General features: G+C 45.4%; 1 protein-coding gene and 1 long non-coding RNA gene across 5 annotated transcripts in view; one reads left to right on the forward strand and one right to left on the reverse strand.

The window, feature by feature from the left end:
• MITF (melanocyte inducing transcription factor) overlaps window positions 1-6,756 on the reverse strand; it is a 111,861-nt gene extending 105,105 nt beyond the window's left edge. For 3 of the 4 annotated variants that reach the window (XM_064156254.1, XM_064156253.1, XM_064156252.1), the window contains exon 1: window positions 6,476-6,655. In XM_064156254.1, coding sequence (XP_064012324.1) covers window positions 6,476-6,579 — 104 coding nt within the window. In that variant the 5' untranslated portion in view covers window positions 6,580-6,655. The other variant, XM_064156251.1, reaches the window with a different exon arrangement.
• A 112-nt stretch (window positions 6,757-6,868) lies between these two features.
• Window positions 6,869-11,464, forward strand: LOC135182308 (uncharacterized). The gene is made up of 2 exons (XR_010305164.1): window positions 6,869-8,992; window positions 10,908-11,464. It is a non-coding gene; the product is annotated as an uncharacterized LOC135182308 (long non-coding RNA).
• The last annotated feature ends 6,351 nt before the right edge of the window (window positions 11,465-17,815 follow it).

Consider the following 17,815-nt stretch of genomic DNA (forward strand, 5'->3'; position numbering starts at 1 on the left):
GCTACATGCAAGCCAGCGGTCATCCTCTTACTGTTTTAACTGCAGGAGTAAGTAAAAATAAATAATTGTAGTTTTAATATCATAAGAGGGATGCACTAGTTAATGGCTCAGTAAAATCTGCCATGCCATGCTGCTTAATCGTGGGGTTTGTTTTCTTTTGTTCCAGCAAAAAAAAACAGTACTAAAAAGACAGGGAATTTTCACCAAATAAAAATGCATTTCAAAAACTTCTCAAATCCAAAATAGAACACCACAGACAATGGCCAAGAGCCTCGCCAGTTTGAAGGAAGTTGGACTCTCACTTTGGTCTCAACACTGAAACAGAGATCGTTCTCAGAAAACAATCAACAGACAATACACAATTTCAGTTTTCAGCAGCAGAGTAAACAGAAAAATCACTCCTCCTGTTCCATTTTCAAAGCCTTAGAGTGCATTGCTTCGGAAAGCAAGCCTAGAAATAGGACAACAGCACATTAAGTGTCAAAACAGGTTAGTCCTGTACCCTCATTTTTAAGCAGCTGTACAGATTTCTTCCCATTAAACTTTTAATCATAAATCATAGAGAGAGCCTGAATTTGTTTATGAAACAGCACATCTGCAAGTCTCTTCTGGTTTTGTTCCTAGATTCTGACCAAATGATACAGCAGGAATCAGCATGCTGCCTACCACTGTGCTGGAAAGGACCTGTGGTACATCCCCTTAAGTGCCAAACGAAAACATACACAGCGCAGAAGCAGCTCCATACTGACTTCTTAATGACAGCTGGTAGGTTCACAGCAATCCCAAAACTCTGGTCCAGAGGCCTGTGAAATTACCTGTGTTACACGTTGGGAGAATAAGCAGTGTGAGGGGCACCCCAGCTATCCATGAGCAGGGCTACAATTGTTTATTTTCAGCCATTAAAGAAGCAGAAGAAATATTGATTGGAATTATCACCTGGATTCTGTAAATCGATAGCAGCCAGCTCGGGAAGCTTCCTGCTTGCCAGAAGGGTATGGATTTATCTCCTGCGGAGTGCATGTGTGCTTACAACTAATGCAGCCAGCAGTCTAACAAATCAAAAGAAAATACACGTGCATGCTAAAAGGTGCAAAGTCAGTGCAGTCAGCTTAAAATATCTGCACTCTCTGATCAGCCTGGCAGCCAAACAAAATCCTCCCGAGGGAAGCAGGCTAGGGGAGCAAAAAGGTGATGTTCAGTAGCTTGTATCAAAGCAAATGCTGAACTGAATTTCATGGGCTATTTCTGTTTCCTCGCTAAATAGCAAAGGCCTACTGCAAATAACAGAGTCAGAGTTTCAGAGAAGAGAAAAGGTCAGCGCGGATCTCTTGCCATGGAACACGCTCTGCTACAGAGAGGGAGCAGCGCCCGCTCCCAGCGCAGAGAAACCGAAACACCGCTGATTGTCTCCACATGTTTATACCACAGACACTCCAACTGCAGCCTTCCCTTGGAAGCCTGTTTGCAAAAATACAAAAGTACAAGAAGCTGTGGCAAGGGTTTCCTTCCCAAACGAATCTGAGGTGCAGAATAAACATGGGATTATTGACTCACTCACAAAAACGCTACCAGAGATTTCAAAGAGGCATACTCCTGGCTTAACTCTACTCCCACTGCCATCGGTTAAGCCTTCTATCCTTGACTTCAGTCAGGGCTAGCCTACATAGCACTTTAAACTCGGCTATTATTACCTTTTCGTTGAAAATATGTAATGTTCCTCTGGAACAGACGGAAAAATATTTCAGGAACTCTTTAAATCTGTTCCTCCAAGATACATTTTCAATTTTTTTTTTTTAAACACCCTGAGACTCGGTTCCTGGATGCAAGCACATGTGACCTGTTCTAAATAAAGGATATTTTCCACTTCTTGCACAACTGGAACAGATATAAGCAGTAGCTTGAGCAAACTGCATTGCAGAACCCAAGCAGAATATAAAACACTTGAATAAGATCCATAAATAGCAGTAATATGAAAAGACTACCTCCAATAAGGCACAAACTCAATGTTGAGAAGCCTAATGTAATCAAGTTCAAATTTAATCACGCTGCAAAGTTCATTTACAAAATTGAATTTGATCATCTGCAGGCTGAGGCACTTTAGTAAAGTCCTCTTTGGCTCCAGACTAAGTACACGGTTCAAAAATGGCTCTTTGGTGAAATTAATAGTTCCTCAACAAACACTGGGTTATTAAAAGGGATATTTTCACTGAATCAAGACTTGTTTAGCACAGTACCAGAAAAGGAAGAAAGGAGGGGTGCTTTACAGAGGATCCTAACTGGAAAGAGATGAGGCACTAGCTCATCTAAGTACAATATTGAAAGCTTACATTAAAAAGCAGCATTTGGAGACCAAGCACGATGAGAATTTTACAAAACCCATCACTGCTTCAATAATGGCATCTCAATGCTATTGCTCATAAAGCAGGAATAAGCTTCCTAAAATACCTTCAAGCAACTTGAAAGCACTTCCTAGTAACTTCTTCCACTAAAAATACTTCGGTAACTTCATCATTCAAACCTGTCTGAAAATAAATAAGCTGGGAAAGGGCAACAGAAAACAGCACAAATAGCAGTAAATTACCTGCAGGGATATGGTTTTATTAAGAGCAAGGCAGTAAATTACAGTAACTGACAATAACTTGCTGGCACTTGCTGAGTGGCACATAACATCCAAATGGACACACACTGGAGAGAACCAAAAAAATCAGAGAATAAGGAATTGACTATAGACCTTCTTCATTGCATTTAGCACATCTGGGTTAGTTCAGACCACCTGTACAGAGGCAGATTGAAGTTCTTACTTCCAGATACCATTTTGATATCCAAAACATTGCTTTAAGAAGTTGAATGCTGTAAAGAATCAGCAGTGTCACAGACTTAAGCCTACAGTGCCCTGATAACTGCATGCAGCCATGCCAAGATCTGTGTTTACTTTTGGTAACAGCATTATTTTCTTCAACTGATTGCCTGAAAATAGAACTCCCATTGATTTCATTGTGCACTGCTTGTATCAGAAAAGAAATCTTACCCACCTGTTCATTACACAGGTATACATATTTAAATGTATGCACTCATACATTAAAGCTACTATCCTCAGATTAATATGGCAGAAGAGGAATGAAATCTGAATGGAGAGGGGAGAATAAATCTCATTGTCTTACTGGCAAACCATAGAGCCCAGTTTCCTCATATAGTGAAAAAGGACTCTGGAGAAACCAAAGCAACCAAAACATATTCTCAATTTTCAAAGACATTCAACCACAGCAAATTCCAGAGAGCCCTTATACATAGCTAATACTCTACACAAGAAGTTAACTTCTCATGAGACTGAGTTTAGGAAATACAGCTGGAATTGATGCATCTCTGCCCCACATACTCTTCTTCATTCCGTGTGATTAAAGCTTTTTGCTGGGCTTACATTTTTCCCTGGCCTCTAACATTCAGCTGTGGCTTGGCCTAAGTTTGTACAGTATTTACTGCAAAAAGCTTTTATTTCAGACCCCTTGTGGCTTTGGATTGCAGACGAATTATGAAATATGGATGGAATAATGGCAAGGGCACAATGGAGAAATCTTTAACTGGATGTCATATTCTAGAAAACAAGCAATCTGGGAGGAAAACGGTAGAGTTTTGCAGAGGGAAGGACTGTAATACAGGCAGGATCAAATTAAACTGGGCAACAAAAAGAGTTTCCACTTGGTTCAGAATACTGATATTCTTGTGTACTTCTGAGCTGGATAGCTTCTTCTAAGTACTCACAATTTCAGTTGTTACAAGTAAGCCAAGGATGCTTCTCACCTCTTCTGGTTAAAGAAGATCAGAGAAAGGCCTGAATGTTGCTAGGAAATCAGCAGTTCCCACCAGGGAAAGGAGTAGACTGCTATTTAGACTCATCTAACATCAGCTATTGCCTCTGGTTTACCAGCTCCCCAGGCACCTTTCCAGCCAAGGCTGCAGAGAAAATGGTAGGAAAGCTATTCCCATGGCCACAGTCCCATCGCTACACCGCGCTGACCTGGCGCTACTCCACTGACTGCTGTGTAATTACTCCTGATTTACTGCCACAAGAGAAAGCAGCAAGGTGATGTTGGATACTCTTGATAGTCATCAGTCAGACTGGTTTTGGACCTGAGCAAAGCTGAAGTACCACAGAAGTCCTCTTAGATTATGATCTGCACATCACGAAGCAAACAGGTTTGTAAGCAACTTTTGTCTCCTGTTATCATCAAGTTTTATCAGCCTGGCTCCAGGGACAGGTTTATGCAGACATGGCAAGGGCCCTGGCTTCTTCGCCTCTTCAGCTCCCACAAAACCAGGAAGACAACTGAGACTACCTCAAGCTAAGAGCTGTACGTGAGCTGAGCAGGCTCTGTGCTGAGGTTAGCACGTTAGTTTGCTATCTGCCAGAAAAACTATGTCCTTATTATTCCACCCTCAGGGCTCTCTCTTCTTGCATGGGTACATGTGGATGGACACGAGGCAGACTGGGGCAAGCTGGTCACTTCTGCTACCCAACAAGCCCTCCTGGAAACATCAGAGCACATACAGGCCTGAGGCACCATCAGAATGCCAGGATGACTGACACAGAGATCCCTTTAAACACAAAGGGTGGGCAGTGCTGGCTCTGCAAGAGTATCAGGCAAGAACGTACTGGAGCAATTCTGTCTAAGAAGTTTGAAGTGACAACATTCAGAAGATGACCAAACAGTCCAGTGCTTCGTTCCAGAGTATCTTTATTCACTTCCCTGAGAAAAGTGAAGTGCACAAGGAATTCTGCTCCCAAAGCATCAAGCCCCAAGAACTAAAAGCAGCTGGAGCACCTGTGCAAGGTCAAATGCAGACTTGCTATTGAAGTTCCACTGCTGACCTCCTACCTGAAGACACAGACGCCACATCATCTGAAGACACACATCTGCTGACTGCAATGTGGACAACCACAAAGGGACAACTCCTGCACACCAGCCAGAGCCCACAGCTGTTGCAAAGAGGGCTATTTGATAATGATGCAATTATTACTACCTATCTCATAACTGCTGCACTCCGCTGGTGACGCAGACATTGAGCCCAAAACCCCATAGGTCCCCCAGCTGCCTCCCTCACAGTGAAACCCATCACTGCAGACGAATCCACCTTTGCTGCGCTGTCCTCTCCTCTGTAGCTTGGCTCCTAGCTAACTGCTTGGGCAATGGCAACATCCCTGCACAGTCCAGGAGGGCAGAGGAGTTGTGGCAGCTTTGGTTACCTTGGCTATATGCACTATTTCTCAGCAACACCAAACATTCATGAGTGCTGCCACGAAGCCAGGCTGCAGGAGGTGGGCCCTCCACTTGCCAGTCCTTGCAGGCTGTGGTAGAATTTTTAACAACATCTTTAAAGTTCCTCAAACACTCAGAGCATGATCAACAATTCACTTGTTTACTCTGAAGTCTGACAGGCGGCACAATCTAAGCTCATTTTAGCACACGTTTCCTTTAAATATTTACCTTCTCATTCATTCCTCAAACGCGTACACAGACAGCGCATTGTTCGGAACTAAAAGCCATGACGATCAAGACAGGCTAACAGCAGACTTGATTACAAACAAGACACTCTTGCAGCAGCAACCTTCGATCCAACTCAGTACTGCTTCGGAGAGCGCCGTGATGAAATGGAGGGTTGGTTACCGCCAGAGCGCTTTGAATGAAGCAGCAGAGGAGGCAGAAACGTGCCACTGCTGACACGGTAGATGCTCAAGGCGTGGGAGCGCGTTTGCTTGCCTTCTTTTTTTCCTTCCCCCAGCACTAGGGCAAAAAGTTGACACCGAACACCTCCGAAAGGAGAGAAATCCACCCTGCCTTATTTCCCTTTACAAACCATATCTATGTGCCGCAGCCGCTCCAGATAAGAATAAAACATGTATCTCGGGGAGAAAATACTCCAGGGAGAAAGTGACGTACCCAGGCAAAAGTTTTCAGTGCCCAAGCACGAACAGTAACAAACCGCCTCGGAAAGTCGGAAGAAAAACCCCGAGACACCTTTACACACCGCAAGACCTTGCAACAACTTTGCAGCTTGGCGCTGACCCCACCCGAGCGCCGCCGCACCTGCCCGGCGGGGGGACACAAGGACGGGCTCCAGACGCGGCGGCTCTCACCGGGAGGCAGGTACTGCCGGTGCCTTGCGTGTCCCGTCCCCTGCCAGAGTAGCCGGCGGGGACTCCCCCGGCGTGACAGCGAGGCCCCGCACGGCCAACAATGCCCTTTACATAACGCGGGCCCGGCCCGCCCTCCCGCCCAACAACGCCGCTATTATGGCAGGAAGCACTAAATGGCCGCCCCGCTGCGCAGGATGCCTCCCCTCGGCGCGGGGGGCACCGCAACCTTTACAGACGGCCTGGCTCTGCGCAAGGACCCGCCGCGTCGCCACGGCCCCGCAGCGCGGGGGCATCGCGTCCTCCGCCCCGGCGGTGTGGGTCGCCGGCCGCCGCCTGTCCCACCTGCTCTTGAGGGGCTGGCTCTTCAGCTCGTAGTACGTCTTGGGCTCCTCGTGGAACTCCTCGCCCACCTCGAAGTCCGGCACGATCCCCGACTCAGCCTGCATCGTCGCCGCTACGAGAGGGAAAGACGGGAGGTTACCGCCGAGCCCAACCGAGCCTCGCCTCGCCGCGCCGCCCGCTTTCACACACACCAGCGCCGCCCGCCCCGCCTGGGACTTGTAGTCCGCCCCGGGGCCGGCCCGGCCGCCTCCGCCCGCTGCGCACTACAACTCCCGCCGAGCCGCGCAGCGAAGGGCCGGGCCGGACCAGGCGCTGTCAGCCGGGAGCGCGGGGGCGGAGAGGGGGGGAGCCGAGCGCAGCCGAGTCGAGCCGAACGCAACCGAGCCGTGCCCGCCACCTGCCGCCCCTCCCGTCCCTCGGACCCCGCCCCCCAAGCCTGACGTCACGCTACTGTGACGTTTGGCAAGCGCCAGAGTGACGTCACGCCTGCCCTTGGCTGGACAACGAAGAACTGCAGGTTTCCCTGCAGCCGTGCCCTGTCCAGGACCAGCCCCAGCATGGAATCATCACATGCCCTCTATGATCATGGAGTCCAGCCATTGACTTAACACCGATATGGCCACTAAACCGTGTCCTTTAACACCTCCAGGCACGATGACTTCACCACCTCCCTGGGCAGCCTGTTCCTATGTTTGGCCATTTGTTCAGCAGAGACATTTTTCTTCAGTTGTCCAGCCTAAACCTCCCCTGGTGCAGGTGGAGGCTGTCTGCTCTTGTTTCATCACTTGGTACTACAGGGAAGAGGACAAAACCCACCTCACTGCAACCTCTTTTCAGTGAGTTGCAGAGAGTGAGAAGGTCCACCCTAAGCCTCCTTTTCTTCAGCCTAAACAATCCCAGTTCCCTCAGGAGCTCCTCATAAGCCTTGCTCTTCAAACCCTTCACCACGCACGCAGAAGGGCTTTCTGTCGCACCCTAGAAAGCGTCTGGCAGAGTCTTGTCAGACATAGCAGTGGGTGTCCAGCAGCACAGCATTCCTGTGCAGGTTCAGGTTCAGGCACTGACCTTGCTAGGAGTTCAATAGAAGATGAAAGTGAGGGTTGTGCTATGCAGGGGAAGATGTGATGGGTCTGACTGCAAACAACAGAGATCTAGAGGCTATAGAGGGTAGGACAATGATGATAGTTTATTTTCCAGATACAAAAGTGATGTGGACTCACTTCTCTGCACTCAGCACTTTTCAGGATAAGTGCTCAGCACAAGAATTTCTATCTCTGAGAGGCTTCCTTCAAACTCTGTGTGTCTTTATAAGTTGAGAAAAGCTCATAAACCTTGTGAAGAAAGTTGCAGTAAAATTAGAAGTGTGAGAGCCAGCTGGGTTGCAGTGATTTACAGCAGACTGCATCAGGTTCCAGGTTGTCTCCTGGCTGGATTAGGAAACTAAAAGCAGATAATCCTTGAATGCAGAGTTAGTAAGAGCCTCTGCCCCACTGTGTCATAGCCACAGCAGGCATGAAGTCCCAGGGAGAACTGAAGCAGGAGGACATGGATGGGCAAGAAGGTTTCAGCATAGGGGGATTCAGGTGGCATTGAGGATCAGAGACATCTTGTGTCTGCTAAGCCTCTGTGAGCAATGGTGTTAATCTCTCCTTGAGTTTAAAGGTGTTTGTTAAGTTATTCTGCTTGGCCTTCCTTTTTTTCTTCAGTTTGGGATTTTGGTGCTACAGAGAGATGGATTTTGGGAGCATATCTCTATCCCTATGCTCACAAGGGGCTGTGTGTCAGCACTGACCATCAGGATATTCTCCTTTACAATCCAGAGTGCAAGAAACCTCCTTTAGGTCTGCAGTGTCTCATTTCTCACTGTAACATTAGGATGATGGGGACCTTGCAGTTCAGGAACACCATCAAAAATTTAATTCATGGCCTTTCCTCAGGGCTTTGAGCCCACTAAATGAAGTCACTGCACAATTCAAAGAAACATTTGAGGATGCTGCTAACTGATGCCTTCTAATTCTGATGCCATCATATCATCTTATCTAAAATGACCCCACTTGTGTTCTATCAGTGCAGCACAACCAACTCCACCAGACTAGGTAAACCAGAGAAGAGGCTTTTCCACCTGTGCTTTTCCTCATCTCAGATGCAGAAGCTGCTTGGCCCTGCACTGAGAACTGCTCACACCTGGACAGCCAGGCCTCCTGCTCATTTCAAGCAGTGCAAGAGACAATTAAATAAACCCAAGGATTTTAGCTTGGCTTAGAAATTTAGGTCCCAGATTATTCTGCAGCTGCCAAACTCCCAGCAATGACTTAAGAGCAAGACTAATTACTTTAATGAATCAGATATAACAAATTGGATAAGGCCCTGAAGAATGTTCTTTTGAGCCCACATTGGCAGATGGCTGAGGTGGCTTGATAGAGGAGTAGGCTTGCTAACAGTGCTTTGGGCACAAAAAAAAGCAACCAACAAACAAACAATTAGAGACAACTTAGGGAAAAAACCCTTATTGCTAAGGTATGTTTACAGCCTGAGCCTCTGTGGGTTTGGGGGGGGTTCTGACAAACTGTGCTTTTGGGAGTGAAGAAATGCTCCATGATTTGATGAAAGGGAGTGAGTAGTAGAAGTCATCTCTTTGTAAAGATTTTGCATCCAGTTTTTCAGGTGTAAAGTTGAGATCCTCTCTTCTGCTATTAGAAATGTGTGGCTTAGGGGCATCCTGATTCAGTTAGAGTGCTAGTTCGAAAGAGGCCTAGCATGCAAATATGCATCCTGGGTAATGCTGCTTCACTTGCGATTTTGTACCTACAGTAGGGCTGTTGTATGCAGCTCCCAGGGAGAGAGGAAGCTGCTTGTCTTGCTGTCACACCGTGAAGCTTTCATTTCTGCTTTCCATCCCTCCTCTGTGCAACACAAAGTTTGCATTTGGTGTTCAGATGAGGGCAATTCCTCATTGAACCTGGGCTAATTGGGACCTTTGCACTGTTTTGCTGAGTCATACTAAGCATTCTTCTGCTCATAATAGATGTCATTTGTGCTTATAGTATTCTTTTAGAATTTATCTTTCAGGGTGAAGGAACAATACTTCCACTGTGCCTCAGCAGAATACTAATGCATAAGCATGACCCAAAGCAAGCAAAGCTAAATCCTATTATGCCAATATTGCAGTGAGATTGCCATAAAGAAAATTAGATCAATCACAAAATACGTGTTAAGTGAAATTAAAGATTATGTCACTGTTGTTGTGATGTAGGCTTCAGACTTCTGTATAGCTCTGGTGAGTGTTTTCCAGCTGTGGATGTCAAACTGCTTCAAGGAAGTGAGCAAGAATCATAGAATCATGAAATGGTTTGGGTTCAAAAGGATCTTAAAGATCATGTAGTTTCAGACCCCCCTGCCATGGGCAGGGGCATCTTCCACTAGACCAGGTTGCTCAAAGCCCCGTCCAAGCTGATGCTGAATGCTTCCAGGGATGGAGCATCCACATCTTCTCTAGGCAGCATGTTCCAATGCCTCATGAACTGCACAGTAAAGAACATCTTCCTAATATCTACCCTAAATCTACCCTCTTTCAGTTTGAGACCATTACCCCTCATCCTTTCATTGCACTCCTTGTTAAAAAGTCCCTCATCCTCTTGCCTGCAGACCATCTTTAGGTACCAGAAAGCCACTATAAGGTCAAGAACAATGATCCTATTTAGCAAAGTGAAAAATGAAACAGAAAAAGGTCATTTGTCAAACATCAGATTGCTGGCAGAACACAAGCTTTAATCTAGTGTTTGCACTAATGGCATAGCCTTACTAAGACTCTTACTGGGTAGGATTTCTGTAGCATTGTCACTCCACTAAGGGTGATGACCTTTGAGCAAGTCCCAAAAGCTCTCTAGGAGGTAAGTCAGGTTTTATCAGGGGCACAGTCCCATAATCAGATTTAGGAAGCACTGGAAATGCACAGCTTGTTTTTCTAATTGCCTGTAGCTGGCCTTGCTTTCAAGAATGATTAAATGCAAATCACAGCCAGAATAAACCAAACTGCATCTACATTGACAACTACATTATTTTGTTCCCTTGAAGAAAATATTCCATTTGCCTACATTTGGGGTTTTTTTCTCTCTTTTTTTTTTTTCAAATAGAATGAATTTTTCATGCTGTGTTAATTCCTTCCTAGAGCTGAACATTAAAAGCTATCAACATAGGCAGTCTCAGTACTTATATGGCACTTACGTCTTGTTCTTTACACAGACTAACACAACCCCCTCCAAAAATCGTGAGCAGTCGTGTCTGGGCTCCTCAGCTCTTCTTAGCTCCCCAGTGCCATGCAGACATCTTCTCTCTGGTCATCACTGTTCAGTTATTTTTCAACAGATGGGTCTGATATTGCTAAAGCTGTTAAAATATGTGTTCGGTTTATGAGACAAATTCTCCTTTTCAGACTAGAATCTCATCAAGACCTAGAAGCACAAAGATATAGGAGACTGAAGGACTTCAGCTATGCAGCTCCCAGGGAGAAGGGTTTATCAGGAGACACAGCTCTTCCTCCTTCTGAACCAACATTTCCTGTGATTGCAGCAATGATTGCCAAGATATTCTGGGGTGCGCAATTTAACATGCAGCAAGCATATTGGACAGAGATGCTATTTCCCTCCCCCCACCCCCCCACTAGTGATTACTCTTTCCCTCATTTGTGGTACCTTCACTTCTAATCCTAATATTTTTATTTCTTTTGGCCTACAAGTACCATTTTAAATGATTCTCCCATCAGCAATGTTACCCAAACCACAGCCTGAGGATCTCTAGCTGATGGTACGGAGCAGCAATGTAGGTTGTTATCTCCATAAGTAGGCAAAAAATTGCCACCTGACTCAGCAGAGTTCCCAGTTTGGAAGACTTCCCCAACAATTTGTGCATTCATTTGAAGAGGGAAGGAAGCAGTCAATGCTGCTATTCAAAAAATATTAGATAGACATGTGACTTATTTTTGAAGAAAGTTCCCTTTGCATTCATTCTCTGAGTTGTACACTGTGAAATTTGGGAAGAGAATGCACTTTATCCCTGAAGACTAAAAGACAAGAAGTTGTTATCCCTCTTTATCTCCTTACAAGGCAAAACAATTGTTTAAAGGCTTTCAGCATTGAATACAGAAAGAAAGGTGGCATTTCAGCCAGAGTTTTCAGTATCAGCTTAGGTAGAGTCTCACAGGAAGATCCCTGTCACATGTCTTTGCTCCACCAGTTGCATACACTGCCATTTAAAATCTCTTATTCCAAATATCTCTTTACAATTACTTCACTCTCCAGGTCAGATGTAGCAGAGGGCCTCTGTCTGCCCATGCTCTTTCTTGTCCTGTCTCATTTCTGGTCTAAGTTTCTTTTTACCCAGCCACACCATATCTTTGCAGATCAGCAACACGTCACCCATTGTCCTTCCCTCCCTAGCTGTTATGCCCAACTCTTTGCTCACCTGAGATGCACTCCATTGCAGACCTCAGCTTACTCCACCTCCCAGTGATACCCTCACACATTTACTCCATCTTTAATCACAGTTCCTGTCTACCCTGTGCGCCATTTCAGCTTCACTCCCATAAGATGCAGTTACAATCCTTTCTGCTTTCAAATCAATGGGATTCCTTCTCCCTACTCAAGAAAATAAACCAGACAAGCTTCTTTCAGCATAAACTCCCTACACAACACAGCTCAGAAGTGTAACAGTGGGGAAATCCTGCTCTTTAGGATGGAAGATGTCCAAGGTGGATGAAAGCCATGTAAATTTAACTATTTAGCTGTTGCTTTACTGTGCACCAGGTGCAGTCTTCCAAAGAACCACTGTGTATCTTGATTGTCACAACAGCAGCACTTGGCACATCTGTGCCATACATGAAGGGCAGGCTGCAAGACTTGGGGCTCCTCAGCCTGGAGAAGTGAAGGCTTCGAGGAGAGCTTGTAGTGGCTTTCCAGTATCTGAAGGAGGTTTACAGGAGGACCGGGGAGAGACTATTTACAAGGTCTTGTAATGACAGGATGAGGAGTAGTGGGTTTCAACTGGCAGAGGGGAGGTTTAAACTAGATGTTAGGAAGAAGTTCTTTACAAAGAGGGTGGTGAAACACTGGCACAGCTTGCCCAGGGAGATTGTGGATCACAGAATCACAGAATGTGATCTTTGAATCACCTCCTGGAGGTGTTCAAGGCTGGGTTGGATGAGGAGGCTTGAGCAACCTGTTCTAGTGGGAGGTGTCCCTGTCTATGACAGGGGTTTGGAACTAGATAATCTTTGAGGTCTCTTCCAACCTAAACCATTTAATGATTCTATGAAAACCAGCAGCCACATACAGCAAGACAATTCTTCCAAGCAGGAGGATTTTGCATGCAAGGCTTCACGAGACAGCCAGCAGCCACCAGATATTTTGAGAAGGAGTCCAGAAATCATTTTATGAGGAAGAACAACAGGCCAGCTACTCCAGGTCTCAGCAGGACAGCCTTGCTCTGCACAGCCTGCCCCATGCGAGATGCTGCTGCCAGGTCTAATCTCTTCACTGCAAAGTTTGCATCTGCTTCTCTCAGTCAAAGTTTCAAGTTCTCAGATAGAAAATGGGCCCCCTTATTACATGAATACCCCAGGAGAAATGAGCAGAATTCATATTTTAAATTATAGTTTCAACGACTGTGTCATCAGTTTGGAACAAAGTCTGAAACCCTGTCAGTCCCAGGGTGGTTTTATCAGCAGAACTGAAGGTGATTAATTCTGCAGCTGGGGCTCCTGAATGAATTATGTTACTAATGAATCATCCACTAATTCCTAGTCCTCCCTTTCTTCATCTCTGCTGTATTTGGATGGATAACAGAAGAATTAAAAGGGGAACTGGACAATCTCTGTTGTTCAATATCCTTGCTTTGATATTCACATGTTCCTCTTTCCAGACACTAACTCATGACACTGGTTAGCAACAGTGGCAGTGGTGCAAACAGAAGCTGCAAGAGCAATGTCATTCTGACTTGGCTTCAGGGTAAAAAAGTCTGCACTGGGCATTAAGTCATTCCTTCTGGTTCTTCATCAAAAGAATAGTCTTCATGATTTCCACATTACAGCCTGAGCTTACTGCTCAAGGCAGATGTTCCTCGATCTATAAGGAGAGTGGTGTGGAGGACACAACTGCCTCAGCAGGAACAAATGGTCAGTCTTCTTTGGTCTGGCGGGGGGGGGGGGATTCAGGGAAGGGATTTGCTAGATGGAGAGGAGTCACTTGAGGACTCCCACTTTCAGTCCATTGACTGCAGAGGAGAATCTGACATCCTCTAAACCAGACTCCTGGCCAATAACACCCAGTCACTGGGTATAGTGGTGCATTTACAAGCCGAAAGGCAGGCAGATAGTCTCTTAAGTGAAAGCTGAGATTCTCCTAAGCTAATACCACTCTTAAGAACTACCTCCTTAAGAAAGACAAATCCAGGGCTGAGAACAAGGTCAGAAGAGCTGGCAGCAGATTATGTGTGACCAGCTCCTCCCAAAAACCAGAGGGTTATTTTCCCAGTAGGAAATAATTTGGGTCTGGCTTCTCAAAGACTACTACAGAAAAGCATGCAAACTCATCCTGCTGAGCTTGCTGGTCTTTTGCAAGCTTTCTGGGAGAAGGAAAGGCAGAAGCAGACAGATACACTCCAGGAGGTATCACTAACAGAGTCTCAGATAGGCTGAGAACAACTTCTTGAAACCCAGTAAAAGTCCATGGAATACAGTTTGTGAGGGCAAGCTTATTTAGCTAGCATAGCAATGCACATCCAGTAATTAAACTGGTGCAAAGGCCAAAGCAGACGTAGACAAACCAGGTTAAACTCTCACTTACACTGATTTCACGTCATTTGGGACAGTGTCAGTGCTAGTTAAACTGGTTATAGAGTTAACTGGTTTAAATCCATTCACCCTAAGTACTGGCAGTAGTTTAACTAGACTGCTTTAAAATCAAACCCAAATATGGTAGACCTCTTCCAATTCTCCCCTGTTGTATTTAAACCAGTGCAACCTGCAGAGACATGTGGGACACTGCTTTTACTGAGGAGCAAAGTGCACAAGGAAAAGAGGACTTGGCCCAGCAGTGCTGGTCTCCAGTGTCTTATTCTCACCTTTCCTGAGAAACTGTGTCATCTTCACATCAGCAACACTTGGGGCTAAATTTGTTTCCTGAAAACCCTATTATAAAAGGTGAGACCAAAATCACAGCCCATTTTTCAAAGGACATATAATCTCACCATCTTCAGGGGAAGGTGTTTGTTTTCTTCCCCACTGCCCACTAATAGTTTCAAATGGAAAATGTGCAGATATTTTTTCAGTGAAAATTTTCTCAAGCTTTCTATTTTGATACACTGACATTCCCCAGTGGTAAAATCTTTTGTATAATACCTGGCAAACATTTCCTTTCTCTCATATTTTAGGGAGGATAGTGAAAGTAATATGTATTTCTTTCTACTGTTTCTATTACAACAGTACGATTATTGGCTAGGGCTGGGTGCTAGGTTGGACTGGGTGATCTTGGAGGTCTCTTCCAACCTGGTTGATTCTATGATTCTATGATACAGTTCCATGAATGCTTCCTGTGCTCTGTCTGTCTTTGGAGATTTCACTACAAATGCTGTTTGAAGAGAAAAATGCTTTGTACAAGGGTTTGGTTTCTTTTTGTGTTGTTTTTTTTTTTTTTCTACATCAGAAATACAAACATTTGCATTTACTACTAACAAATACCATGATACTCAGCTTTCTGTTTCATATCAGACCTTTACACATGAATCATGAAGCACAATCCCTGTGCAAATGTCTCAAAATACTCACCTGAAATCAGAATGAAGCATGAAATATTGTTCTATCATTCTCTGCTCTGGTAAGACCTGGTAAGGGAAGTTATTCTTCCCCTGTACTCCGTGCTGGTCAGGCAACACCTTGAGTACTGTGTCCAGTTCTGGGCCACTCAGTTCAAGAGAGATGTTGAGATACTGGAACATGCTAGAGAAGGGCAACAAAGCTGGTGAGAGGACTGGAGCACAGCCCTGTGAGGAGATGCTGAAGGAGATGGGGATGTGCAGCCTGCAGAAGAGGAGGCTCAGGGCAGAGCTTGTTGCTGCCTACAACTACCTGAAGGGAGGCTGTAGCCAGGTGGGGTTGGTCTCTTCTGCCAGGCAACCAGCAAGAGAACAAGTCTCAAGCTGTGCCAGGGGTGGTCTAGGCTGGATGTTAGGAGGAAGTTGTTGCCAGAGAGAGTGACTGGCATTGGAATGGGCTGCCCAGGGAGGTGGTGGAGTCGCCATCCCTGGAGGTGTTGAAGAAAAGTCTGGATGAGACACTTAGTGCCATGATCTAGTTGATTGGACAGGGCTGGGTGCAAGGTTGGACTGGATCTTGGAGGTCTCTTCCAACCTGGTTAATTCTATGATTCTGACCTCACCTGGAGTACTGCATCCAGCCCTGGAGCCCTCAACACAGGAAAGAGACAAACCTGATGGAGTGGGTCCATCAGCCATGAAAATATCTGGAGGCTGGAACATCTTTCCCGTGAGGACAGGCTGAGGGAGCTGAGGTTGTTCAGCCTGGAGAAAAGAAGACTCCATGGAGAGCTTATGGCAGCCTTTCAGTACCTGAAGGGGGACTACAAGAAGGCTGGAGAGGGACTGTTTAGAAAGGCATGTAGAGATAGGACAAGAGACAGTGGTTTGAAATTAGGGAAGAGGAGATTTAGATTGGATGTTAGGAACAAGTTCTTTACTGTGAGGGTGGTGGAACACTGGAACAGGCTGCCCAAGGGTGTAGTTGAAGCCTCATCCCCGCAGATAGTCAAGGTCAGGCTTGACAGGACTCTAGGCAACCTGATCTAGTGGAGGATGCAGGGGGCTTGGACTAAATGACCTTTGGAGGTCACTTCCAACTCAAACTGTTCTATGATCCTATGACAATTCTATAAAATATCAATTTAAATCCATTTGGGTTTTCTTAGCTGCAATATTTCTACCACAATTCATTTCTGTGTCACTACCAGAAGAGTTTGTCTTCAAACAAAAACTAAGCAGGGAGAGAATCAGAAATCCAAAGTGGGGGGAAAAAAAGGTCTTGGTACATAAATCCTGCTGAGATATGTAGAGTTTTAAAAGCAGAGAAGTTAAAGGATAAGGGCCAATTTGTTGAATTTCTGTGTTACCTTTCACACTGTGGGACATCCAAAAAGGATGCCCTCAGTTATCAAAACAGGGTGGAAAGTACTTTAAATCTGTATTTCACAGAGGCAATTGTTAGCATCAAGGGCCAGAACTATGTATAGCTGGGATCAAAACTGACCATAGGACAAAAAGAAACAAAACAAAACCACCTTCTTAAGTGATCATTAAATGCTTTCCTCATACACCTACTTCAGAAACACCACAGGGGTTTAATCCTTCCCTGTCCATCTGATCTGAACAGGCAATGCAAGTCTGTGCCATTACCTTCATCTACCTGGAAATCAGAATTTGCCAGAGGACTTTTTTTCCTTACAAGCAAGGGGCTTTGTTAAGAAAAAGGAAGTTTAAGGCCTGATAGCCTGGCATGGTAAAAGTGAATCTGCCCAACCTGTTGCCTACTTGTAAAGAAAGGTGCATGATCATCAGCCCTGAAGAAGGATGTTCCCTTCCACAGCATAAGCCCAGGACAAGTTTAAATGTTTATTTCATCTACATATGTATGAGAAGCAGAAAATGAGGAAACCTGCCCAGTAGTATGCCTCTGTATTTATCCCCACTACTTACATCCCTCCGTCAGCTCTTACACCACACTTCTTTTTGTTCTGTGTTCATCCAGCACTCATTCCCATCAGCTTCAGGCCTGTGAAGGTGCAGAGAACAATGCTCAGTTTGATCTTGTCTGGCCACCCAACTGACACCAAGGCACTCAAGCACAGGAGTGGTGTTTCACTGCTCCATCACCATAGATGCCCTTTGGCATGGGTTTGTTTGACTGCAATACCACAGAGCTGACATTAGATTTGAAACCTTGGGGGAGCACCACTGCACACAAAACATGTAGCCATGGACACTGGGCCAGCCACACACACAATGAAACCACCCCAACAGTACAGCTTGAACCACTACTGCTTGTTTTGGAGGGTCCACATTGGCAGTTCTTTGAGAAGCGCCAATACCAACACTACTTTATGAGACTAGATAAAGAAGAGCACAGCCTGGAGGAAATTGTACACAGCTAAGTGGCTTGAATACATGCACAGACTCATGGCTTGAACTTCCACACCCTGCTAGATGATGTAGTGCATATCAACAGGGTATTCAAACTGCTTCAGATGGCCTCAGTTATTTGGCACAGCAGCTTTCATG

Source organism: Pogoniulus pusillus, chromosome 16, assembly GCF_015220805.1.
Source record: "Pogoniulus pusillus isolate bPogPus1 chromosome 16, bPogPus1.pri, whole genome shotgun sequence".
In the NCBI taxonomy this organism is placed as follows: Eukaryota; Metazoa; Chordata; class Aves; order Piciformes; family Lybiidae; genus Pogoniulus; species Pogoniulus pusillus.